At 37.2% G+C, this 19638-nt stretch overlaps 1 protein-coding gene across 8 annotated transcripts in view; it reads left to right on the top strand.

The window, feature by feature from the left end:
* The window catches only part of adgrg6 (adhesion G protein-coupled receptor G6), a 99646-nt gene that overhangs the window by 28910 nt on the left and 51098 nt on the right, over nucleotides 1-19638 (top strand). For 7 of the 8 annotated variants that reach the window (XM_031902012.1, XM_031902011.1, XM_031902015.1 and 4 more), the window contains exons 3-7: nucleotides 4448-4789; nucleotides 7804-8427; nucleotides 13113-13181; nucleotides 15791-15844; nucleotides 17078-19333. In XM_031902012.1, coding sequence (XP_031757872.1) covers nucleotides 4448-4789; nucleotides 7804-8427; nucleotides 13113-13181; nucleotides 15791-15844; nucleotides 17078-19333 — 3345 coding nt within the window. The remainder of the gene's footprint in view (nucleotides 1-4447; nucleotides 4790-7803; nucleotides 8428-13112; nucleotides 13182-15790; nucleotides 15845-17077; nucleotides 19334-19638) is intronic. The other variant, XM_031902010.1, reaches the window with a different exon arrangement.

The following is a 19638-nucleotide window of genomic DNA, read 5'->3' as shown; positions in this document are numbered from 1 at the left end:
TTTTTAATATGTCTTTTGTGTCTTTTAATATGTCTTTTAATATGTCAGATTTTATAATAGTCTTTTGTATGCATTTTATAGTAATGTACAGCACATATGTACATTATAACAGCATCTAATCACCATCATCATTAAACTATGATAAATTAAACTTTCTAAAAATGATTGTCATATAAAATGATATGAATAGAAGTCATGGCAGGGTTGTGCTAATAATGACCTATCTGCCTATCTTGGCATAATTCACTGGCTTTAGAAATTAAAACTTCTACAGGGTTCCTTCAACAGGAACATCTTAGCTTATATGACAGTATGCACGTTTATAGCAACTCTTGGGGCAATGTCTCCGTAGTGCTCACTCAACAGAAGTACAAGGTAATCAAAATGTCAAGGCTTGCACTAGATCTAGTAACCCATAGTAGATTTTTATGTTTGGTTTCCAAGGGATAGCCTGTTAATAGATCTGGTGCAAACTTTGCGAATGTTATTATGTTATCCCTTTACCAGTGCCAGTTATGATTTGAGGCAAATCCTTGTTTGGGCCCCACACAGCACACCCTCTGGGAACACACTCCACCATACCAATCTTGCCACCTCCCGAGCTGCATATTAGGTTCCCTTTTAAGGTTATTTAAATGTAATTCTCAAACTTTAACATAACGTTGTGAAAAATGGTTTGCTGACGTAACAAATCTAATTTGTCCTTCTCCTTTTAAACAACTTGTACTTTTATCTGGCATTACTAAAGTGTGTGGTACTGGATGGACTATCCAAAGTAAGCAAACATAGAGCCACTCACTGTTTCACTGTACTCAGGGTGATATACACCTCCATTAGAGCGTAATTCCAAGCCAAGAAGTATTAGAATGCAGAGCAAAATTGTTTTGTGTTTATTAACTGAAAAAAGCAGAGATCTAGATGCTAATAGTGACCACCCAAGTACTTTGCTTTATATAATGCCTTTTTTATTTTAAATTCTTGAATATATGGATATAAATTGTCAGCAGAACTGTACAGACTGTCCTATAAACACAGGAAGCCACTACCTTGAATAGCAGTATTCCCTCTCTGAGGAGCTTACATTCTAGCAACGTTTCCTTCGATCTAATACTGTCAATGGATTGTATTTTGTATTGTAACTACACTTGGCCAGGAAAAGCCAAGTGCTTAATAGGTGCTTCTGTATCCACGCAACCCAAAATATTAAGTTGTCAAAATATTAAGTCACAACATTAGTTTGCAGCCTATAGTCTTAGCACGTTAGGTGATACTATTTTTAAACATTTATTGTAATATTTAGTACTTGTTTATGAAGATGGAGCGTAGACATGCTCATTCCTGTTTGCACTGGAGACATTTTAATTATATGAGCTGCAAAGATATAGCAGCAATTACATCTAACAGCCGTAACAGTGCTTATGTGTATTGCAGCCAAATGAACAGTGACTGCCAACTCAGATGTGATTCCAGAGTTCTTCCCTTCTGACATCTGCATATGATGACTCAATGTGTCTTTGCTCTGCTAAATGAAAATAGCTGAGCAGTGAAAGAAATCATTGTGTCCTTTCAACATATTAATCTGCTGCTCATAGCTTATGAAAGTGGGGGGGAGGGACAAAGAAAGCCCTATTGAGAATCTTGGTCAAGCAACCTGCCCACAGCAGGCCATAATCCTTTCAACTCTTATTATTTGTGTCCTCTAGCCTTGGAGAGCCAACTGCACTGTAAAAGGGCGCAGTCAACATGTAAGAAAGAACAATCATTCTAGAGCTTTCCTGCCATGAAGGCTGGGCTGGTGGCCTATCTTATTGCAAAAATATTTGTGATCATTTATCTTGTAGAAAGATGTTTTAAAACTTCTAGACCATTGTTTCTTTAATAAATGAACGGGAGAAATGATGTCAATCAATCGAAATTCCTGTAAACATGCATACCAAAAAACCCTAACAAAATTAAAATGGAATCATAGGACTTTATAAATAAAATAACATTACTTGTGCAGAAAAACAGATGGAATCCTTCATGTTTTTCCACTTTACATCCTGACCCACTGAGAGTACCTGCAGACTCAGGCCTTTGCACTCCAGAATGGCCTGTGTCCTCCTGAGGAATACTAAGTTCCCTACATTAGGAAGCATTGTATTCATGTGGGGCTGGCCGTGGGGAGGCATGCAGGTGTCCCAGAATAATCTGTTTACTGATTACTAAAAATGTGTGATGTCTTGTGAAATAGTGTAATTATTGAGTAATACTTGAAAATGATACAGTTGCTTACATAGAGAAATATATTTTCTGGTACTCAGGTACTCAAGAATGTGTTTATTTAAAAAAATTAGGCAGTAGGATCTTGCTGTTGATAGGGATTTTTTCTGTATTAAAAAGACATGACAAGATCATGGCAATTCTTAATCCCTTCTTAAAAGAATATATACATTTTCTAGACTGCCTGAAGAATTTCTTATTCTGAACCAAATCCTTTAAAAAAGTGGCACACACATTTCTAGGCTGCAAAACTACTTTTATTCCCACAAGAACCCTTTAATATTGAAAGAACATTATCAGTGATTAAATTTAGAACTTTCCTTATGTCCATGAGATATTAAGTTTTTTTTCTTTTCTAAAACTTCCCTAATTTATAGAAAAGAAAATGGAAGCCCACTAGCCCGTTTCTATATCTTTCCACCAGGTGCATCCTGGACTGCATGGTATCCACATCGTACCAATGGAACAAGCATTCACACCACAATGCACACTGGATTATTGATTAGCAGATATGTTTATTTGTATAATTGTGATTCTGCATTGAATGGTTTCCTCAAAACGTATTTATACAGAGTGAACTTACCTGAAATTTGTTGGCAATCCGACTTTATATTTCACTCTTAATGATTTATCTGGGGTGTTACTCAGAAATATAATATTCTTGTCAGTTTTTAAAATATAATTGTGCATGATTGAAATCGTCATCTATTTTCCCTGAAGGTACTAGTTAAAATGAATAAAAGTCTGATATTGTCTCTGGAGACAGGGCACTGTATGTTCTAAACATACGGAAGCCGTTTTATGCTTGCCAGAAACAATATTTGTCAGATTATTACTCTGTCTCCGCGTGTTAGTTGCTGTTTTAATTCCCTGACAAGGCAGCCACGGAAATTAGATTAAAGGGGTTATTGGAGAGTGTATATATACTCATGAGCCAGTGTTTAATATCTTTAATGCATAAAACAATGTATTGTTACAAAGTTTAAAGCAAACCCCACACAGGTCTTCTGTATTATTTTTTGTTCCAACTTACATGAAAGGTATTTTAGTGGGGTTGCGGTTTTGGCTTGCTAAGTGGCCCTGTGGGTGCAATAATATAATCTATTAACAGAAAATACAACATGAAAGTGCTTGTTCACAATCCCACATTCAAAGAGACATATTGCCTGATCGAGGTGCATTGGTTCACTGGGGAAATAAGTGTTTGAGGGCAATAAAGAGGGGGCTGTGAACCAGATATTCTAGAAGTGTCCTTGGACCAATTTCTCCACCTTGGTGTCTAAATGGGGCAGAGCAAATGTATTAATACATGTACAGCAGTGTAAATCCAGTCCTGTTTACAAAACTGCTAATAAATGTGCATTTTAACACTGCTATATCTTACACACAGGTTTTTGAGTAAGTACAGGTGCTTCAGGTCTCATTTGACTAACCATCTGCTGTTAGTCGGATTCTGGGAGATAGAGCTCAGCAACATCTGCAGTGTTTCATATTGCCCGACTTTTATATATGTAAAGAAAAGTCTTTATTAGAAGCAGCTTCAGCCCACAAATAAAACTTTCCAATGAAGATACTTTAAGAATATTTCTGCGCTATGGATATTATTATAATGTAATTAGGACCCTCCGCAGCCAAGTCTTTTCGGAGACTGGAGAGCAGTTCTGGGGATGGTCTCATATTTGTTTTCTTCTGGCTCCCACATGGATCCAGTGCAAGTTTTTGCTTTCATTAGCCACAGGCATGTACTGTTATGATGAAAAATACACTTAGAAATGGAACAAGCATTACCCCAGGCTGTTTAGGAGGGCTAGTGCCATGATTTGAGGGTTACAGTTGTGTAAATCAGGTCAGCAGTCCTTCTGCTTTGTTGAACTTGCTCTTCCAGCACCCCCAACAGTTTGTGGTCTGCTGGTTGTGTATTGAAAACCATCGGGCCATCAAATGTTTTCCAAATACAACACTTCGCCTTAGCAGATTCATTCGTGAGACAAGTGTTGAGTGTGGACAGGCATCTTCCTTGCATGTTCTTACGCAGTAGGTAAAGCTATTTTTTTTTAAAGACATTTTTTTTAACATAGGCTACATTTGACTGTAATACACAATATTTTATGTTTATGTTTTAACTAATGCCTTTGATTGTAACATTAACAATAATACATTTTACCTTTTTCTTTCTGCCCAACAGTTTTAAGTTGTGCTGTCTGCAGGTTAACCCTGACAGCACCTACTGGAAATGTCACTTCGCCTTGCTATCCCCAATTATACCCAAACAACCAGGACTGCAAGTGGATTATACAGGCTCCAAAGGGATTTATCATTCAACTCACATTTGTGGATTTTGATGTTGAGGAAGCTCAGAACTGTGTGTATGACTATGTTTCTATAAGCAATGGAGAAACAACAACCAAATATTGTGGTGTAACAGCAAGAGGCCTTACATATAACTCCACTGGGAATATGATGAATATATCCTTTGTTAGTGACTTTAGTATCCAAAGGAAAGGTTTCACTGCAACCTATAAGAATGGTAAGTGCGCACACATCCCCACCCCCCATGTCACCATAGACTCAACGCCATGTGACTATATAGACTCCAAGAAAAAATATTTACATTGTTTAGTGAATAAGAGTAGTGCCGTAATACTTGATTTACTTTAATTGTTGTAATGGTATAGCTGCTTTTATGCTTTAAATTTTTTTGGTACAAGGGGACATATCTACTGTTTTCTAGTCTTCCACTGATTCTATTTAGTCCCAGATGAAAGAGTCACTGGTCTGAAATCCCTTTTATACGTAACAACCCTAATGATATGTTTACATGGCAAAAAAGTAGAAGCAACTTTATTTTCTAAATATAGATTCTTTTAAGCCTCAAAATTGCCAAATGATATGCCCACTTTGCTGTGATCAATATTGGGCTGATCCGATAGTTTGTTTGATGTTATAGATAAAAACAGAAATTGTCATCTATAATGATAGGTCACACATGGTGTTTATATGCTAGCAGAGAAAATGTCCCGAAAATGTCCCCAAAATCATCATGTGCTTACAGGAATGGCATTTGTTTGTCAGTGTGCACAAAGGCAGATTTGGCACTTTTTCATGCCCCCAATTCACATCTTGTGTGCACTGACAGGCCAGTGCCATGCCTGTCAATGCACAGTGATGTTGGGCGGAAGGCACCTGTTCAAGGCTGCAGGCTAGCAGCTTATTTAAATAAAAAAACACATATTGTAATTTTATTTTATACAGCCATGTTGTATAAATACCATGACCGAAAGGAGGCAGAATTAAATAGATTCTATCATGATTTTTGTGGTGCAGTTTTTTTTTTTACTAAGTTACACTGTGTACATTGCAAATAATTATTTCTACTATTTAAAATGTATTCTTGAAACAATAAATGTGTTTTGTCATTTTTAGTTGTAATATTGCTTTGTAGGCATTTCAGGTCATTGTTCTGCTGATCGCTGATGGGGGGGGGAGGGAGGGGGGTGATATCACTCCAACTTGCAGCTCAGCAGTATGACTGAAGTTTATCAGAGCACATGGCCGTGGGCACCTGGAAAACTAAGAATATGTCTAGCCCCAGTTAAATTTCAAAATTAAATATAAATAAAACCTGTTTGCTCTTTCCCAAACCTGTTTCAATGCAGGATTCTGCTGGGGGAGCACTATAAACTTGTATATATATAAATAAATGTATTTTGTAAAAAAACATGTTTTACCATAAAAAAAACCCAATTAAGTATGTTACCGTATGAAAGTAGACAGAGTGGATATATCTTTCAATATTCTCAATTAAAAAAAAAAAAAAAAAAGTTTTGATGTTTATTTGAACATTTTATTATATTTGGATTGTTTCACCCTTTTAATTTGAAAGCATAGTAATAAATATAAGATACATGTATATTATCCAGAATGCTTGGGATCTGGAGTTTTCCTGATTTCCTTTTTATAATTTAGTTCACGATGCCTGAAGTCTGCTAAAATTATTTAATTTAATGATTGTTTTGCCACCAATATTAATTCAGTTGCAGTAAATACATTTAATAACATTTAATGAAATAAATATCAGAGCATCTTCCAAAATAGAGCACTGCTATATTGCTACTTAAACTAAAGCAGTTTAAATGAAAACTTGCTTGTATCTGATGAAAAAAATAGCAGTCACAAATATTTGCCTACTCCATGGTTTGATTACTTAACAGTAAATACATACAATGATTCATTGAATGTAAGGCATAAGCCTACCAATGCTATCATTCTGCAACATAAAGGGGTTGTTCACCTTTGACTTAACTTGTTTGGGTTTATTCAATATGTAAATGATTTTTAGCAGACTTAAGGCATGAAGATCCAAATTACAGAAAGATCCCTTATCCAGAAAACCCCAGGTCCCGAGCATTCTGGATAATATGTCCAATACTGTATGATGTAGAGAGTAATATTCTGAGACTGTCTACATTTTTTTGTAGTTTTTTAATTATTTCAATAATTGTTAAGCAAATCTCCTGCTTAGCGTTATAACAGTTATCTGGTTGCTAGGGTCCATATTACTTTAGCAACCAAGGAGTGGTTTTATTGAGAGACTGATATATAAATAGGAGTGGGCCTAAATAGAAAAAAAGTTATAAAATGTAACAATAACAATAAAACTGTAGCCTCACAGAGAAATAGATTTTTAGCTTCTGGGGTCATTGACCCCCATTTGAAAGCTATTTCAAAAGAGTTTGAAGAAGGCAAAAAATAAAAAAACTATAAGAAATAAATAATGAAGACCAATTGAAAAGTTTCTTAGAATTGGTCATTCTATAACATACTAAAAGTTAAATTAAAGGTGAACCACCCCTTTAAAGGTGTAGTGCACCTTTAAGCTAAACTTTTAGTATACTGTACAGAGTGCTATTCTGAGACAATTTGCAATTGTTATTTATTTATATTTTTAATGTTTGCAGTTTTTTAATTATTTAACTTTTTGTTCAGCAGCTTCTTAATATGGAATTTCAGTAGTTATCTGCTTGCTAGGGTCCAATTTAACCTAGCAACCAGGCAGTGTTTTGAAAAAGAGACAGAAATATGAAGAGGGCCTAAATAGAAAGCTAAGTAGTAAAAAGTAACAATAACAATAAAATTGTAGCCTCACAGAGCAAAAGGTTTTTGGCTACTGGGGTACCAAGTATAGGAAATTCTATAATATACTAAAAGTTAACCTAAAAGTGAACCACTCCTTTAAAGCGCAGTTGGAGCATGAAATATTTTCATATTAACTTGGGTCAGAATGAGGGGCGGAGAATGTGTTTATTATACTGCAAAATAGGGAAACATAATTTCTAAAAGAGGTGGAGGTATGGTTCAAAATGATTTATTTTCTACTTAATCTTGAAAAAAGTGTTTTGCCTAATATATACAGTATTTTCCTAAAAACTTGTATTTCTTCAACATTTTTCAAAATCTTCCTGACTTACCTGCTAACTAATTTAAATATTTTGGACTATTATTAATATAATTTTTTAAACTGAATTCTTTTTTTTTTAACAGTTCCTGTAACATTGAGAAATCTTAAAGTCACTATACCACAAAACCAAAGTCTGGGTATTGTGTCTGTCGTGAGCACAGTTATTGTGCCAACGCTAAACCAGTTCACGGTATGCTTTGAGGCAGCGAGATTCATCAGCAGCCCAGCAGAATGGAAGGCATTTACATACTGGAATTCTTTAACAGAGTCTCTCAGCTTTGGAAAGTCTCCAAGTGGCCATTTTGTGTATATTTCTGGTATTCAGTGCCATCTTAACCTTACTTTGACTTCATTAACTGTAACTGGGGAGTTTTTTACTGAGACATTGCAAGAGATGTGCATTACCTGGGACAGCCGGTCACAAATAGTAGGTGTGAAGACCGGCAATAACTTTCAGACTTCAACTTGTTTAGAATCAAAGGACTTACACATTCCTGGCAATGGCAGCCTAATATTAGGCTGTTACGATAATAAAACATCTAGCCTGCAAGGGGATATTTACAATTTCCGCCTTTGGGACACTGCCTTCGAATCAGTGGCTCTTTCAAACCTAAGCTGCGATCAGAAGGGAAATATTGTCAACTGGGAAAATGATTTTTGGTCAATCCCATCTTGGGCAAGGAAAGCCGGAACTGACCTCAGTTGTGGTAAGTTGATTTTTTTTTAACAAATGTATTTAAAGAAGGAAAGCATTATACCTGAAGCTCCGTTATATAGATATATCTAGGGGCTGATTTACTAAGACACGATATCGAATCCGAATTGGAAAAATTCCGTTTGGAAACGAACATTTTGCGACTTTTTCGTATTTTTTGCGATTTTTTCGGCGTCTTTATGATTTTTGCATAAAAACGTGAGTTTTTCGGCGTCTTTACGATTTTTGCGTAAAAACGCGAGTTTTTTCGGCGTCTTTACGAAAGTTGCGCAAAGTCGCGATTTTTTCATAGCGTTAACACTTGCGCGCAAAGTCGCGCTTTTTTCGTAGCGTTAAAACTTAAAAGGCGCAACGTTTCGCGCAAGTTTTAACGCTACGAAAAAATCGCGACTTTGCGCAACTTTCGTAATGACGCCGAAAAACTCGCGTTTTTATGCAAAAATCGTAAAGACGCCGAAAAAATCGAGTTTTTACGCAAAAATCGTAAAGACGCCGAAAAAAATCGCAAAATTACCGATCATTACGAAAAAAACGCAATCGGACGCATTCGGCCCGTTCGTGGGTTAGTAAATGTGCCCCCTAGTGTACAGTTAAGTGAACGACCCTGGAATGTAACGCATATTCTTCTTTAGTTTCGCAAAAAAAAAAAACAGAAAACAATATCTGATCATGTTGACCATTTAAATGTGTCTATGCCAACATAGTGCAAGTCATTTCATTTTTTTTGCTCAGATCTTTTTATACAAGGCTTTTCAGTATACTAAAACAATTCAGGGCAGATAACTAAGATACAGGCCCAGTCCAAAAGCTTTACCTACATGAAAGCACTTTGGCATTATTAACATACTGGATAGACAATGAGGGAAATGCAGACAATACTTATCTTTCCAGTGTGTCTCAGACTGTCATTCCTTAGCAATTCATAAATATGTGTAAAATATTCAGGATTCCCTTTGCGTATGATGATGGACTAAAATCTACACCATCTAGCTTTCAGCTCCGTGCTGTATGTGTTGTAATTGGATTGTCTCAGGTACAAAGTAATTTGTGTTCCAGTCAGTGACTAGAAAGGTGTTACACCTGCTACTATTTGATTGTGCTGTTATCCTGCTGTGCATTTTAGGCTGATGCCACACCAGGCGTAGGGCTGATTTTTTCGGCAAGCGGAAAAACGCTTGCCGAAAATTCAGCCCTACGCCTGCTACTTGTGCCTGCACCCGAATGAATGGGATACGCTCGGGTGCAGGCACATGTAGCCGATATACGCAAGAAAACGCGAGACTTTGCATTCTCACGCGTTTTCGTGCGGATATCGGCTACATGTGCCTGCACCCGAGCGTATTCCATTCATTCGGGTGCAGGCACAAGTAGCAGGCGTAGGGCTGAATTTTCGGCAAGCGTTTTTCCGCTTGCCGAAAAAATCAGCCCTACGCCTGGTGTGGCATCAGCCTAAGGGTACTTTAACAGGCCACATATAAAAAACAATTGGTCAAATTTAGCTGTATCATGCTAAAAGCAGGAAAACTTTTTCATTCATTCAGGGTTCCCTTTGGTTACATACAGAAGCACACACTTGAAGGGGGACAGTTTTGGAATGCACTCTGTAGTACAGGTATTGGATCCGTTATCCGGAAACCTGTTATCCAGAAAGATCTAAATTACAGAAAGCCTGTCTCCCATAGACTCCATTTTAATCAAATAATTGAGATTTTTAAAATTGATTTCCTTTCTCTCTGTAGTAATAAAACAAAACATTGTATTTGATGCCAACTGTGATATAATTAATCCTTGTTGGATGCAAAATAATTCTTTTGGCTTTAACTAATGTTTTATTGAGTTTTTAATATACTTAAGATATGGAGATCCAAATTTCGGAAAGACCCCTTATCTGGAATACCCTTGGTCCCGAGCATTCTGGATACGGGTCCTATACCTGTAATAATATCATGTTGATTTGTCATGTATGATAGGTTTCCACCAAATCTGACCCTGTACTGCCTTTACTACAAGCAAGAATGCCCCATAGGGAACCTCAGGACAAACAAACTGGAAGATTCAGGTGTACATATATGCTTCTTACTCCACAAAGATAAAATAAGCAGAAATTAATAAAATGTTTGTGGATATTGGGCCAAATTCAATTGAATGAGAAAAATTAGTGGTTTAACTCATGAAAACTCAATAGATGTCTGTAGAGAAATCTAGAATCTAATTAGGAGATATCATTTTCTCCTTGGATTGAATCTGGCTGGTTATGTTGTATTTTTCTCTTCTAGATTCTAATACATTGTACCCTAACTCTATAAATCCTACTTCATTTGTCGTGTATTAGTACAGAACAAAAAAGTATAAAATAGATTTTAAAAAATCACACAAATGGATATCCGGGTATTTATTCCCTGTTTACAAGTTCTTTCTTTGCTTAGTTAACATTATCCCAATCCCTGTCCCCAGTGTCACAGTTCTGCCCCTCAGCAATATCGCCCTGATCATCAGCATCACTGAGCTGCCCCTGATATCACTATTTTGCCCCCTTGATGTCACAGCCCCACCCATTTTGTGCAGTTTTTGCCACAGCAAAGGCTGCAACAGTATTCACCACACATGTACCACATGGTTGCCCCTCTCTTTGGCATGCATAAACCAGAGCAGATTATAAACTTTCCCTTTAATCCAGAACCTGTGGGTGAATCCTCTTTGTCAGTGCTCTCCGACTGGCGGCCTTGCAACCCCCCTCTGTGTGGCCCCCCACCTGTCTGGCTGCTTTGATGGTTTACCTTTGTGTAAGCTTTAAATGGTATCAGTATTGAGATTAACTGGCCCCCTGCATGGTTCTCACCTCAGATTCAGGCTGTATCCCACCCTGTATTGTTTAAAAATGTAATCCCCTGTACCGTTCACACCTTTTAATCCCTGCATTGTTTACCCCCTGCAGTGTTCACACCTCAGGCTCAGGCTGTAATCACCCACATTGTTCACACCTCAGACCACCTCGCAGTACATACACCTTGTATGTACTGCCTGGACTATGCTGCCTGTGTGTATGGCATGCACAGGCAGCATAGGGCAGGGAGGGTATGGCACACACAGGGCTGGGAGAGTATGGCACACACAGGCAGCATAGGGCAGGGAGGGTATGGCACACACAGGCAGGGAAGGGCAGGCAGAGTATGGCACACACAGGCAGCATAGGGCAGGCAGAGTGCCTGTGTGTGCCATACTCTGCCTGCACTATGCTGCCTGTGGGAGGTTAACCTAGCAGGGGTTTATTCTGGGAGTTTGTTAGCAGTTGGAAATAGCCATTAAATGGTCCCTAAGGTGTGTAATTATGTGCTGGGGGTTGCTGTGCTATCCACAGGGGAGGAGGAGGCATATGGATTTAAGGGTGTGTCTTAATATGACATAATATAATTATTTCACATATGAATGATGGTTGATATCCCCGCAGTGAGGACCAAGCATTTGGGTTTTTGCTGCACTACCACCATTGTGATAAAATGGGTGTGGTTTAAAAAGGGGAGTGGTCAAAACTGGCTTCCATTAGCAGCCCTCCACCATGTATGCAAGAGAAATTCCGGCCCTCGGCACTGCAGAAGTTGGACAGCACTGCTCTATGTAATGGCAGGCTTATTGTACTTGCGCAGCGCAGCGGACCATGTCCTGACAGCAGTTATAAGCTTGTCATTTTTAAATAGCAAGGAAATACATTTCTTGGCCTGCTTTTCTAGATCCCTTTAAGCATTTGTGGATGTGAAAATATGTGCACAGAGCACAGTGAATTTCCTTTATTTTAAACCAAGATTTGCCCTGTCCTATATGAAAACAAGAACAATTCACTGTAATATAAATACCAAGTGGTATTTCTAAACTGCAGCTTCACATGCTCAAATAGAAATAGCCAAGTTGCCATGGAATGATGAAAAAGATAAGGTTTCATTTTCAATGTTTTGAAGATGATATGCACTGTAGATACATGCAAGTAAATAAAGGCATGTGTGCCATTGCTCAAATGAAAAGTTTTATATCATTTTTCTTCGCATACCCCTAGTGAGCTATTATGAGTGTACTGTATATGGACTTTAAAATGACTAAGCGGGTCTATAAGATAGTGCTATATCTCTAGGAGGTGAAAATATAACTTGCGCTTAGGAAAAGCTGTATACCTGCTTTAGCATTTTCATTATTTCGCATATGTACATTTTCCATTTCACTTTCCAAACATACTTGCTAAACCGGGTTATGTAAGTATGGGACCAGAATGCTCAGGACCTGGGGTTATCCGAATAAGGAGTTTTTCTGGAATTTGAACCTCCAGATTTATTTTGGAAGCTTTTAGATGGCGAACTTTTCCTTATTTAAGAAAGCCTGCTCGGGACAAAATACCTTAACTGACACTCATGTGTGGTTTCCTTTATGATTTCTGAGTTGAATGGCAATCATAAATCAGCCCCAAGGGGGCTGTTTTAATTAATTGGCTGTTTTAATTAATTACTTGGCTTTTATGGTTTTAGTGGAAATGACTTTTTTTTGTCTTTCTGGATAACATATACCTATATATGTTTTTCACGCAAATATACTTTCATTTATAGGGAAGCAAATATATCGATACATATACAAAAAATGCATTGGAAATTACTTGTGTATTTAGTCTTACAATGTTTGATATCCTTTCCAAAGGTACCTCTTTATCAAGTACACCTTCTACTGCAACAACTACCTGCAAGAATCTTGGAGGCGTTTGTCAAGGTACAGATGTAACTTCTTCTAACTTAAATCTGACCAATGGTACAGTATTGATATGTATCCATATACGTCATTGTTTAACAATTAAAACAAGTTTTTAAGGCATGGAAGTAAAAATTTTGTCAGCTTATATAAGGTTGATGGATGTAAAACTGAGCTGACATAGTAGAACAGAAAAGTAAGTTGCATGTTGATGTATTCACCCTTCTTTTGTACAGCACTGTGGAATATGTTGGAGCTTTTTATTTATGAAGTAGTAGTGTATTACTATGGTCTATTGTTAGAGTTGTCTGTATATTCAGATTCCATTCAAAATAGCTCTACACTGTGGATTGATGTAAATCTAATAGAAAAACATGTGAAAATAGGTGAAAACCTTAGTGCTGTCCAAAGAGTGAAAAGACTATTCCTGTGCCCAGATGTCACAAGAAACTTATTTTGTGTGGCTAGATATTATATGGAAGCTAGATAAGTTTCAAAAGCAGTTAGGTGTGTCCTAATGAACTCAGTATACCTCTGTCTATTCTTCTGGAGCACTGAATCCATTAGAGTGATGAAAATAAGCAATGCTTGTTTTGCTGGGTCTACTTGGTTTATTTACGCATCTTTTTTTCACAGCTCACTGTTGTCAAAAAGGGGTTGCATTTTTATATTTAGGGAATGTGTCAATATGACTTTACAAAATGGAAATATTTTTAACATAATTCTGGATGTAATGTAAGGTATGGTAGTAATTGTGTAATGCCTTGAATATTTTAGTGGAATACATGTATGGAATCTATTATCTGCAATGCTTTGGGACAGGGTTTTTTTGGATTATTATTTTTTATGTAAATCTCAAGACCTTTATTCTTCTAAAACATTTAGTAAACCCATGATATTCTTTTGCCACTAATATGATTTTATACTAGCTGAGTCACCATCAAGTACAAGGTACTGTTATATTATTATAGAAAAAAGAAAATAATTTTTAAAGATTTGAATTATTTTCTTAAAATGGACTGTATGGGAGATGACTTTCCTGTAATTTGAAGCTTTATGAATAGCAGACTTTTGGATAAGTAATCCTGTGCTAATAAAGTTGGGAAAAAAAATTGCATATATAAGAACCAAAAATATTATTCTTTAAACAGTTATCAATTTGCAAAATGTATTTGTGCATAACTTCGTATAGACCTGTTAAATATAAATTAGTAAGACATTTTTTTACATACACAGTTCCCTGGCGCAGACTATAAAAGCTTCTTCCTTACTTGCAGATGTGGTGCTAGAGGGTCACTAAACCAATGTTAAATATGTTCAAATGAGACATTTTGCATATTTTTCCAGTTAATTACTTGTTATGTTCCTTTGTTTGTAAATAGACATGCCTGATCGACTAATTATTCTTGAATATCCTATATACTTCTATCAATTACTAATGGTGTACAACTTACATTTAATTACTTGCTATTATGTTAAAGAGAACTAAAGTAAAGACCCCCATACACGGGCTGATAGAAGCTGCCGATATCGTACCCTTGGACCGACTCGGCAGCTTATCTGCCCGTGTAGGGGCAGAAACGAGCGGGCTGGCCGACCGATATTTGGCCTGAAATTGTCCAGATATCGATCGTCCAGGTTAAAAGATTCAGTCCAATCGGGGGCCGCATCGGCACGTTGATGAGGTCCCCGAACCGACTGCCCCATTGCCGCCTACATAATCCGGTTGTTTGGCCCCAGGGCCAAACAACTGGATTATTTTTTTTTTAACTTCAGGCTCCCCGATATCGCCCATCCGTAGGTGGGGATATCGGGGGAAGATCCGCTCGCTTGGCGATCTCGCCAAGCGAGCGGATCTTACCGTGTATGGGGACGTTAAGATTGTGTAGAATTATCAGATTCTAAAGGAGTGGGCTAGACAAGGACAATGAAATTTAGAGTAATTCACTTTTCAAGGAATAAAAACATAGCAGTTCAGGCATAGAGAAATCAAGGATTAGAATATTATGCAACTGAGTATCGCCTCAGGAAAAACACTCAAATTGTGCAATTGTGTAAAAATGCCTTTGTGCTTATCGCCAGTGTTTTACCTGCAGAATTTATTAGCAAGGAAATGTTTGGCATTTATCACCACATATGACTGCCCTTAGGGTAAGCAGTGCCCTGTGCATTGTGGGTCCAGTAACAATTTGAAAGTAGTGTTCCAAGTTTAAATCACTACTTGCTTGAAAAACTGTCAGAAGAAGGCAATAGTCTCTTATTGTTCATGCATAGGAATTACATTAAAAAATAAATATTTGACCGTTGTTGAGTTGTATATAGGAGGATAATGGCCAGTCTGCCTTCACTTTCCCTGTTATGTCCTGCGTGGTATTGTTGTATCCTGAACGTTAATTGTGATGTCAGAAATTCATTATTTGTCTTTTGTTGGAGTCCATACCTGGGTTGCTCACCACACAATTAGCTTCACATCCATTAAAATAAGCCCTATCCGCAGAATTCCATGGAACACTATGCCTGTATGTTTCCCTAATTTTCAGATGTTCAAGGTTACGGTCTCTTCCTTAGGGTACATTGCAGGTTTCAGAACAGATCACTTAAGTTTACATTTCTCTTACCTTTATTACCAGCAATTGCTGCTCAGTCAGCTACTAAACAAAAACAATCGACTACTGCCACAACTGGTAAGAAAATGGACTTTACAAAATGCATAGAACCTTGGCTCTTTTCCTTTGTTGTATCTTCACTTTTAAGGTCTCATTTACTGCTGAGGAAATTCTTTGGCCTCTGGATGTGTATTAACCAATAAAATTGAGGAGTTATTGTACCTTTTGATGCAGAATTATTAAAAGGAAAAACAGTATTTGTTTTAGTGGAATAAGCTGGTACTCCTGATTCTAATGGTTCCCAAGGATACAATAATATGGGTGGCATACCCATATTACTGTTTCACTAGTTGGAGCTCTAGGCCTCTCCCTCTGTCAGAGCTAAACATTTTCACTTTACACCCTCATGGTGGATGTCCTTTAAGCTGCCTTTTCTTTCTTTTGGGGACCAATGGGTCATCCTAATAGTGGCTTGAATGATCTCTCAGAAGGGTTTCCAACACCACATCTGATTGCTTCTAACTGGCATGCACTAATGGCATCACTGTTTGGCAGTGCCACTGAAAAGCCTGAGGACTCAGGCACACTGTCAGTGCACTGGTAGAGGAAAAGTATACATCCATTTGGCCCTATACATTTATAAAAGCTGGTAAACCTACTGTAGGAAGTAGTTTTGTGTGAATGTTCACAAGTGATTTGTTGCTTATGAGAATCAGGCCTAATGCAGCATAACTGATAACACATTAGATAATGGAATATTCTGTCATCTGCCGAGCTATCATTTACCTTGTAATATGCTCCGTCGAGTCAAAAGATACAATAACTATGAATACATCTGTTGTGGGAAATAGTCTCTTTTTTCCAGAAATAAAATACTGCACTACCTGCCTCTGTAATCATGGCCTTTTGCTTTTTTCTTTCTTTCATTGACCGTTTAGGAACTGCATGTTGCATAAATAACTTTAACAATACCCTTTTGTGCTTTATGTTTTTCTTATGTGCATGATATTATGTTATTCCTTTATTTGTAATTTGCAAATATATTGTTTCTTTTGGCATCTATTTTTCATTCACACTGACTACTAATAGCATGGTTATTAATAACCCCAAACATCTTTGTCTTATTAAACCATTAGTTGTATAGTATGTAGCTTAAATATACACCCTTGTTTGAACTTCTTAACTTGCAAAGTATAAAATATCTCACTGTTGAGAATATTATAAACACTATAAGGTTTGTGACAGGTTCATTTGCAAATTATTACTAAATTATTCACCCACATTTACCTTTATCTTATCTCTCACCACCAGCAACTGCCCTATCTTCTACTGTACCATTTACTGTATCATCTACTGTACCATCCAATGTATCGTCTACTGTAGCATCATCTGTAACATCCACTATATCATCTACTATAGTATCTACCATATCATCTATTGCATCATCCACTAAAACATCCACCATGTCATCTAGTGTACCAATAACTGTATCGTCCTCTATAGCATCTTCTCTACTATCCACTATATCATCTACCATATTATCGACTTCATCATCTACTATAACATCTAGCAAGTCATCAGGTGCACAGTCGACTGTATCATCTAATGTAGTATCTAATGAATCAGGTACCAAATCACCAACTGCACCATCTTCGATAGCATCTCCTCCACTATCCACTGTATCATCTACTATATTATCAGCTTCATCATCTACTAAAATATCTAGCAAGTCATCTAGTGCACAATCTACTATATCATCGAATATAGCATCTAATGAATCAGGTACAAAATCACCAACTGCACCATCTTCGATAGCATCTCCTCTACTATCCAATGTATCATCAACTATATTATCAGCTTCATCATCTACTAAAATATCTAGCAAGTCATCTAGTGCACAATCTACTGTATCATCTAATTTAGCATCTAATGAATCACGTACCAACTCACCAACTGCAGCATCTTCGATAGCATCTCCTCTACTATCCACTGTATCATCTACTATATTATCAGCTTCATCATCTAATAAAATATCTAGCAAGTCAATTAATGTACAATCTACTATATCATCGAATTTAGCATCTAATGAATCAGGTACCAAATCACCAACTGCACCATTTTCGATAGCATCTCCTCTACTATCCAATGTATCATCAACTATATTATCAGCTTCATCATCTACTAAAATATCTAGCAAGTCATCTAGTGCACAATCTACTGTATCATCTAATTTAGCATCTAATGAATCGCGTATCGAATCAACAACTGCACCATCTCCAATAGCATCTCCTCTACTATCCACTGTATTATCTACTATATTTTTAACTTCATCATCTACTATAACATCTAGCAAGTCATCTAGTGCACAATCTACTGTATCATCTAACTTTGCATCTAATGAATCAGCTACCAAATCACCAACTGAACCATCTTCGTTAGTATCTCCTCCACTATCCACTGTATCATCTACTATATTATCAGCTTCATCATCTACTAAAATATCTAGCAAGTCATCTAGTGCACAATCTACTATAGCATCGAATTTAGCATCTAATGAATCACGTACCAAATCTCCAACTGCACCATCTTCGATAGCATCTCCTCTACTATCCACTGTATCATCTACTATATTATCTACTTCATCATCTACTAAAACATCCAGCAAGTCATCTAGTGCACAATCTACTGTATTCTCTAATTTAGCATCTAATGAATCATCTACCAAATCACCAAGTGCACCATCTTCGATAGCATCTCCTCTACTATCCACTGTATCATCTACTATATTATCAAGTTCATCATCTACTAAAACATCCAGCAAGTCATCTAGTGCACAGTCTACTGTATTATCTAATTTAGCATCTAATGAATCATCTATCAAATCACCATCCCATGAATCATCTACCAAGTCATCCAATGTATCCAGCACTGTATCCTCTACTGTATTATCTACTGAACCATCCCCTTTGAAACCTACTGTACCATCCATTTTGTCATCTACTGTGCCATCATCTTCCACGTTATCAGAATCCACTGAAAAATCCAATGTGTCATCTAGTATACGATCCACTGTGCTATCCACTTTGTCTACTAAATCTTCCACCACAACATCCACTGTACCATCTGTTTTGCTATATACCGTACCATTGATTGTTTCACCTGTTGTACCATTCACCATATCACCTAGTATGTCATCTACTGTGCCTTCCTCTGAAACATCCTCCGTGTCATCTACTGTAACATCTAGCATATCATCTTCTGTACGATCTACTGAACCATCCACATTATCATCTACTGTGCCATCCACAATACCATCTGCTGTACCAATCATTGTGCCATCTGTTATGTCATCTACTGTACCATCTACAATGTCTTCTACTGTACATTCATCGGAAACATCCACCATGCCATCTACTCTATTAAGGGCTGAATCATCTATCATATCTGCTGTATCATCCAGTTTGTCATCAACTATACCATACACTACTGTGACATCCACTGTGTCTACTTTATCATTTACTGACACCACTACATCAACCACTGTCACCACTAACTCTGCCTCACTGGGTAAGGAGATGTCAAGCCTGTTGGATAATAAATGTTTTCTGCACAGATACACTAGTCTCCAATGCTCACTATGGTAACATAACAAACCACTCTCAAACAGCTAATTTAGCCACATCATTGAGACAATTAGTGTCATCATTGCCATTCAAACCTCTCAATTTAGCAAGAGGACCAACCTGGCTGCTTTTTTTCAATTCTAATTTATAGGCCCAACACCTGCAATTCATGATTTTCTTTTATAATCTAGGACATACCTCTCAAGTCTATGTAAAGTATTTTTGGCACTAGGCCAGGTGTGCAAAATA

Source organism: Xenopus tropicalis, chromosome 5, assembly GCF_000004195.4.
Source record: "Xenopus tropicalis strain Nigerian chromosome 5, UCB_Xtro_10.0, whole genome shotgun sequence".
Classification (NCBI taxonomy): domain Eukaryota; kingdom Metazoa; phylum Chordata; class Amphibia; order Anura; family Pipidae; genus Xenopus; species Xenopus tropicalis.
The sequence above is the reverse complement of the archived record's forward strand: the minus strand, read 5'-3'. Positions and strand labels throughout refer to the sequence as shown.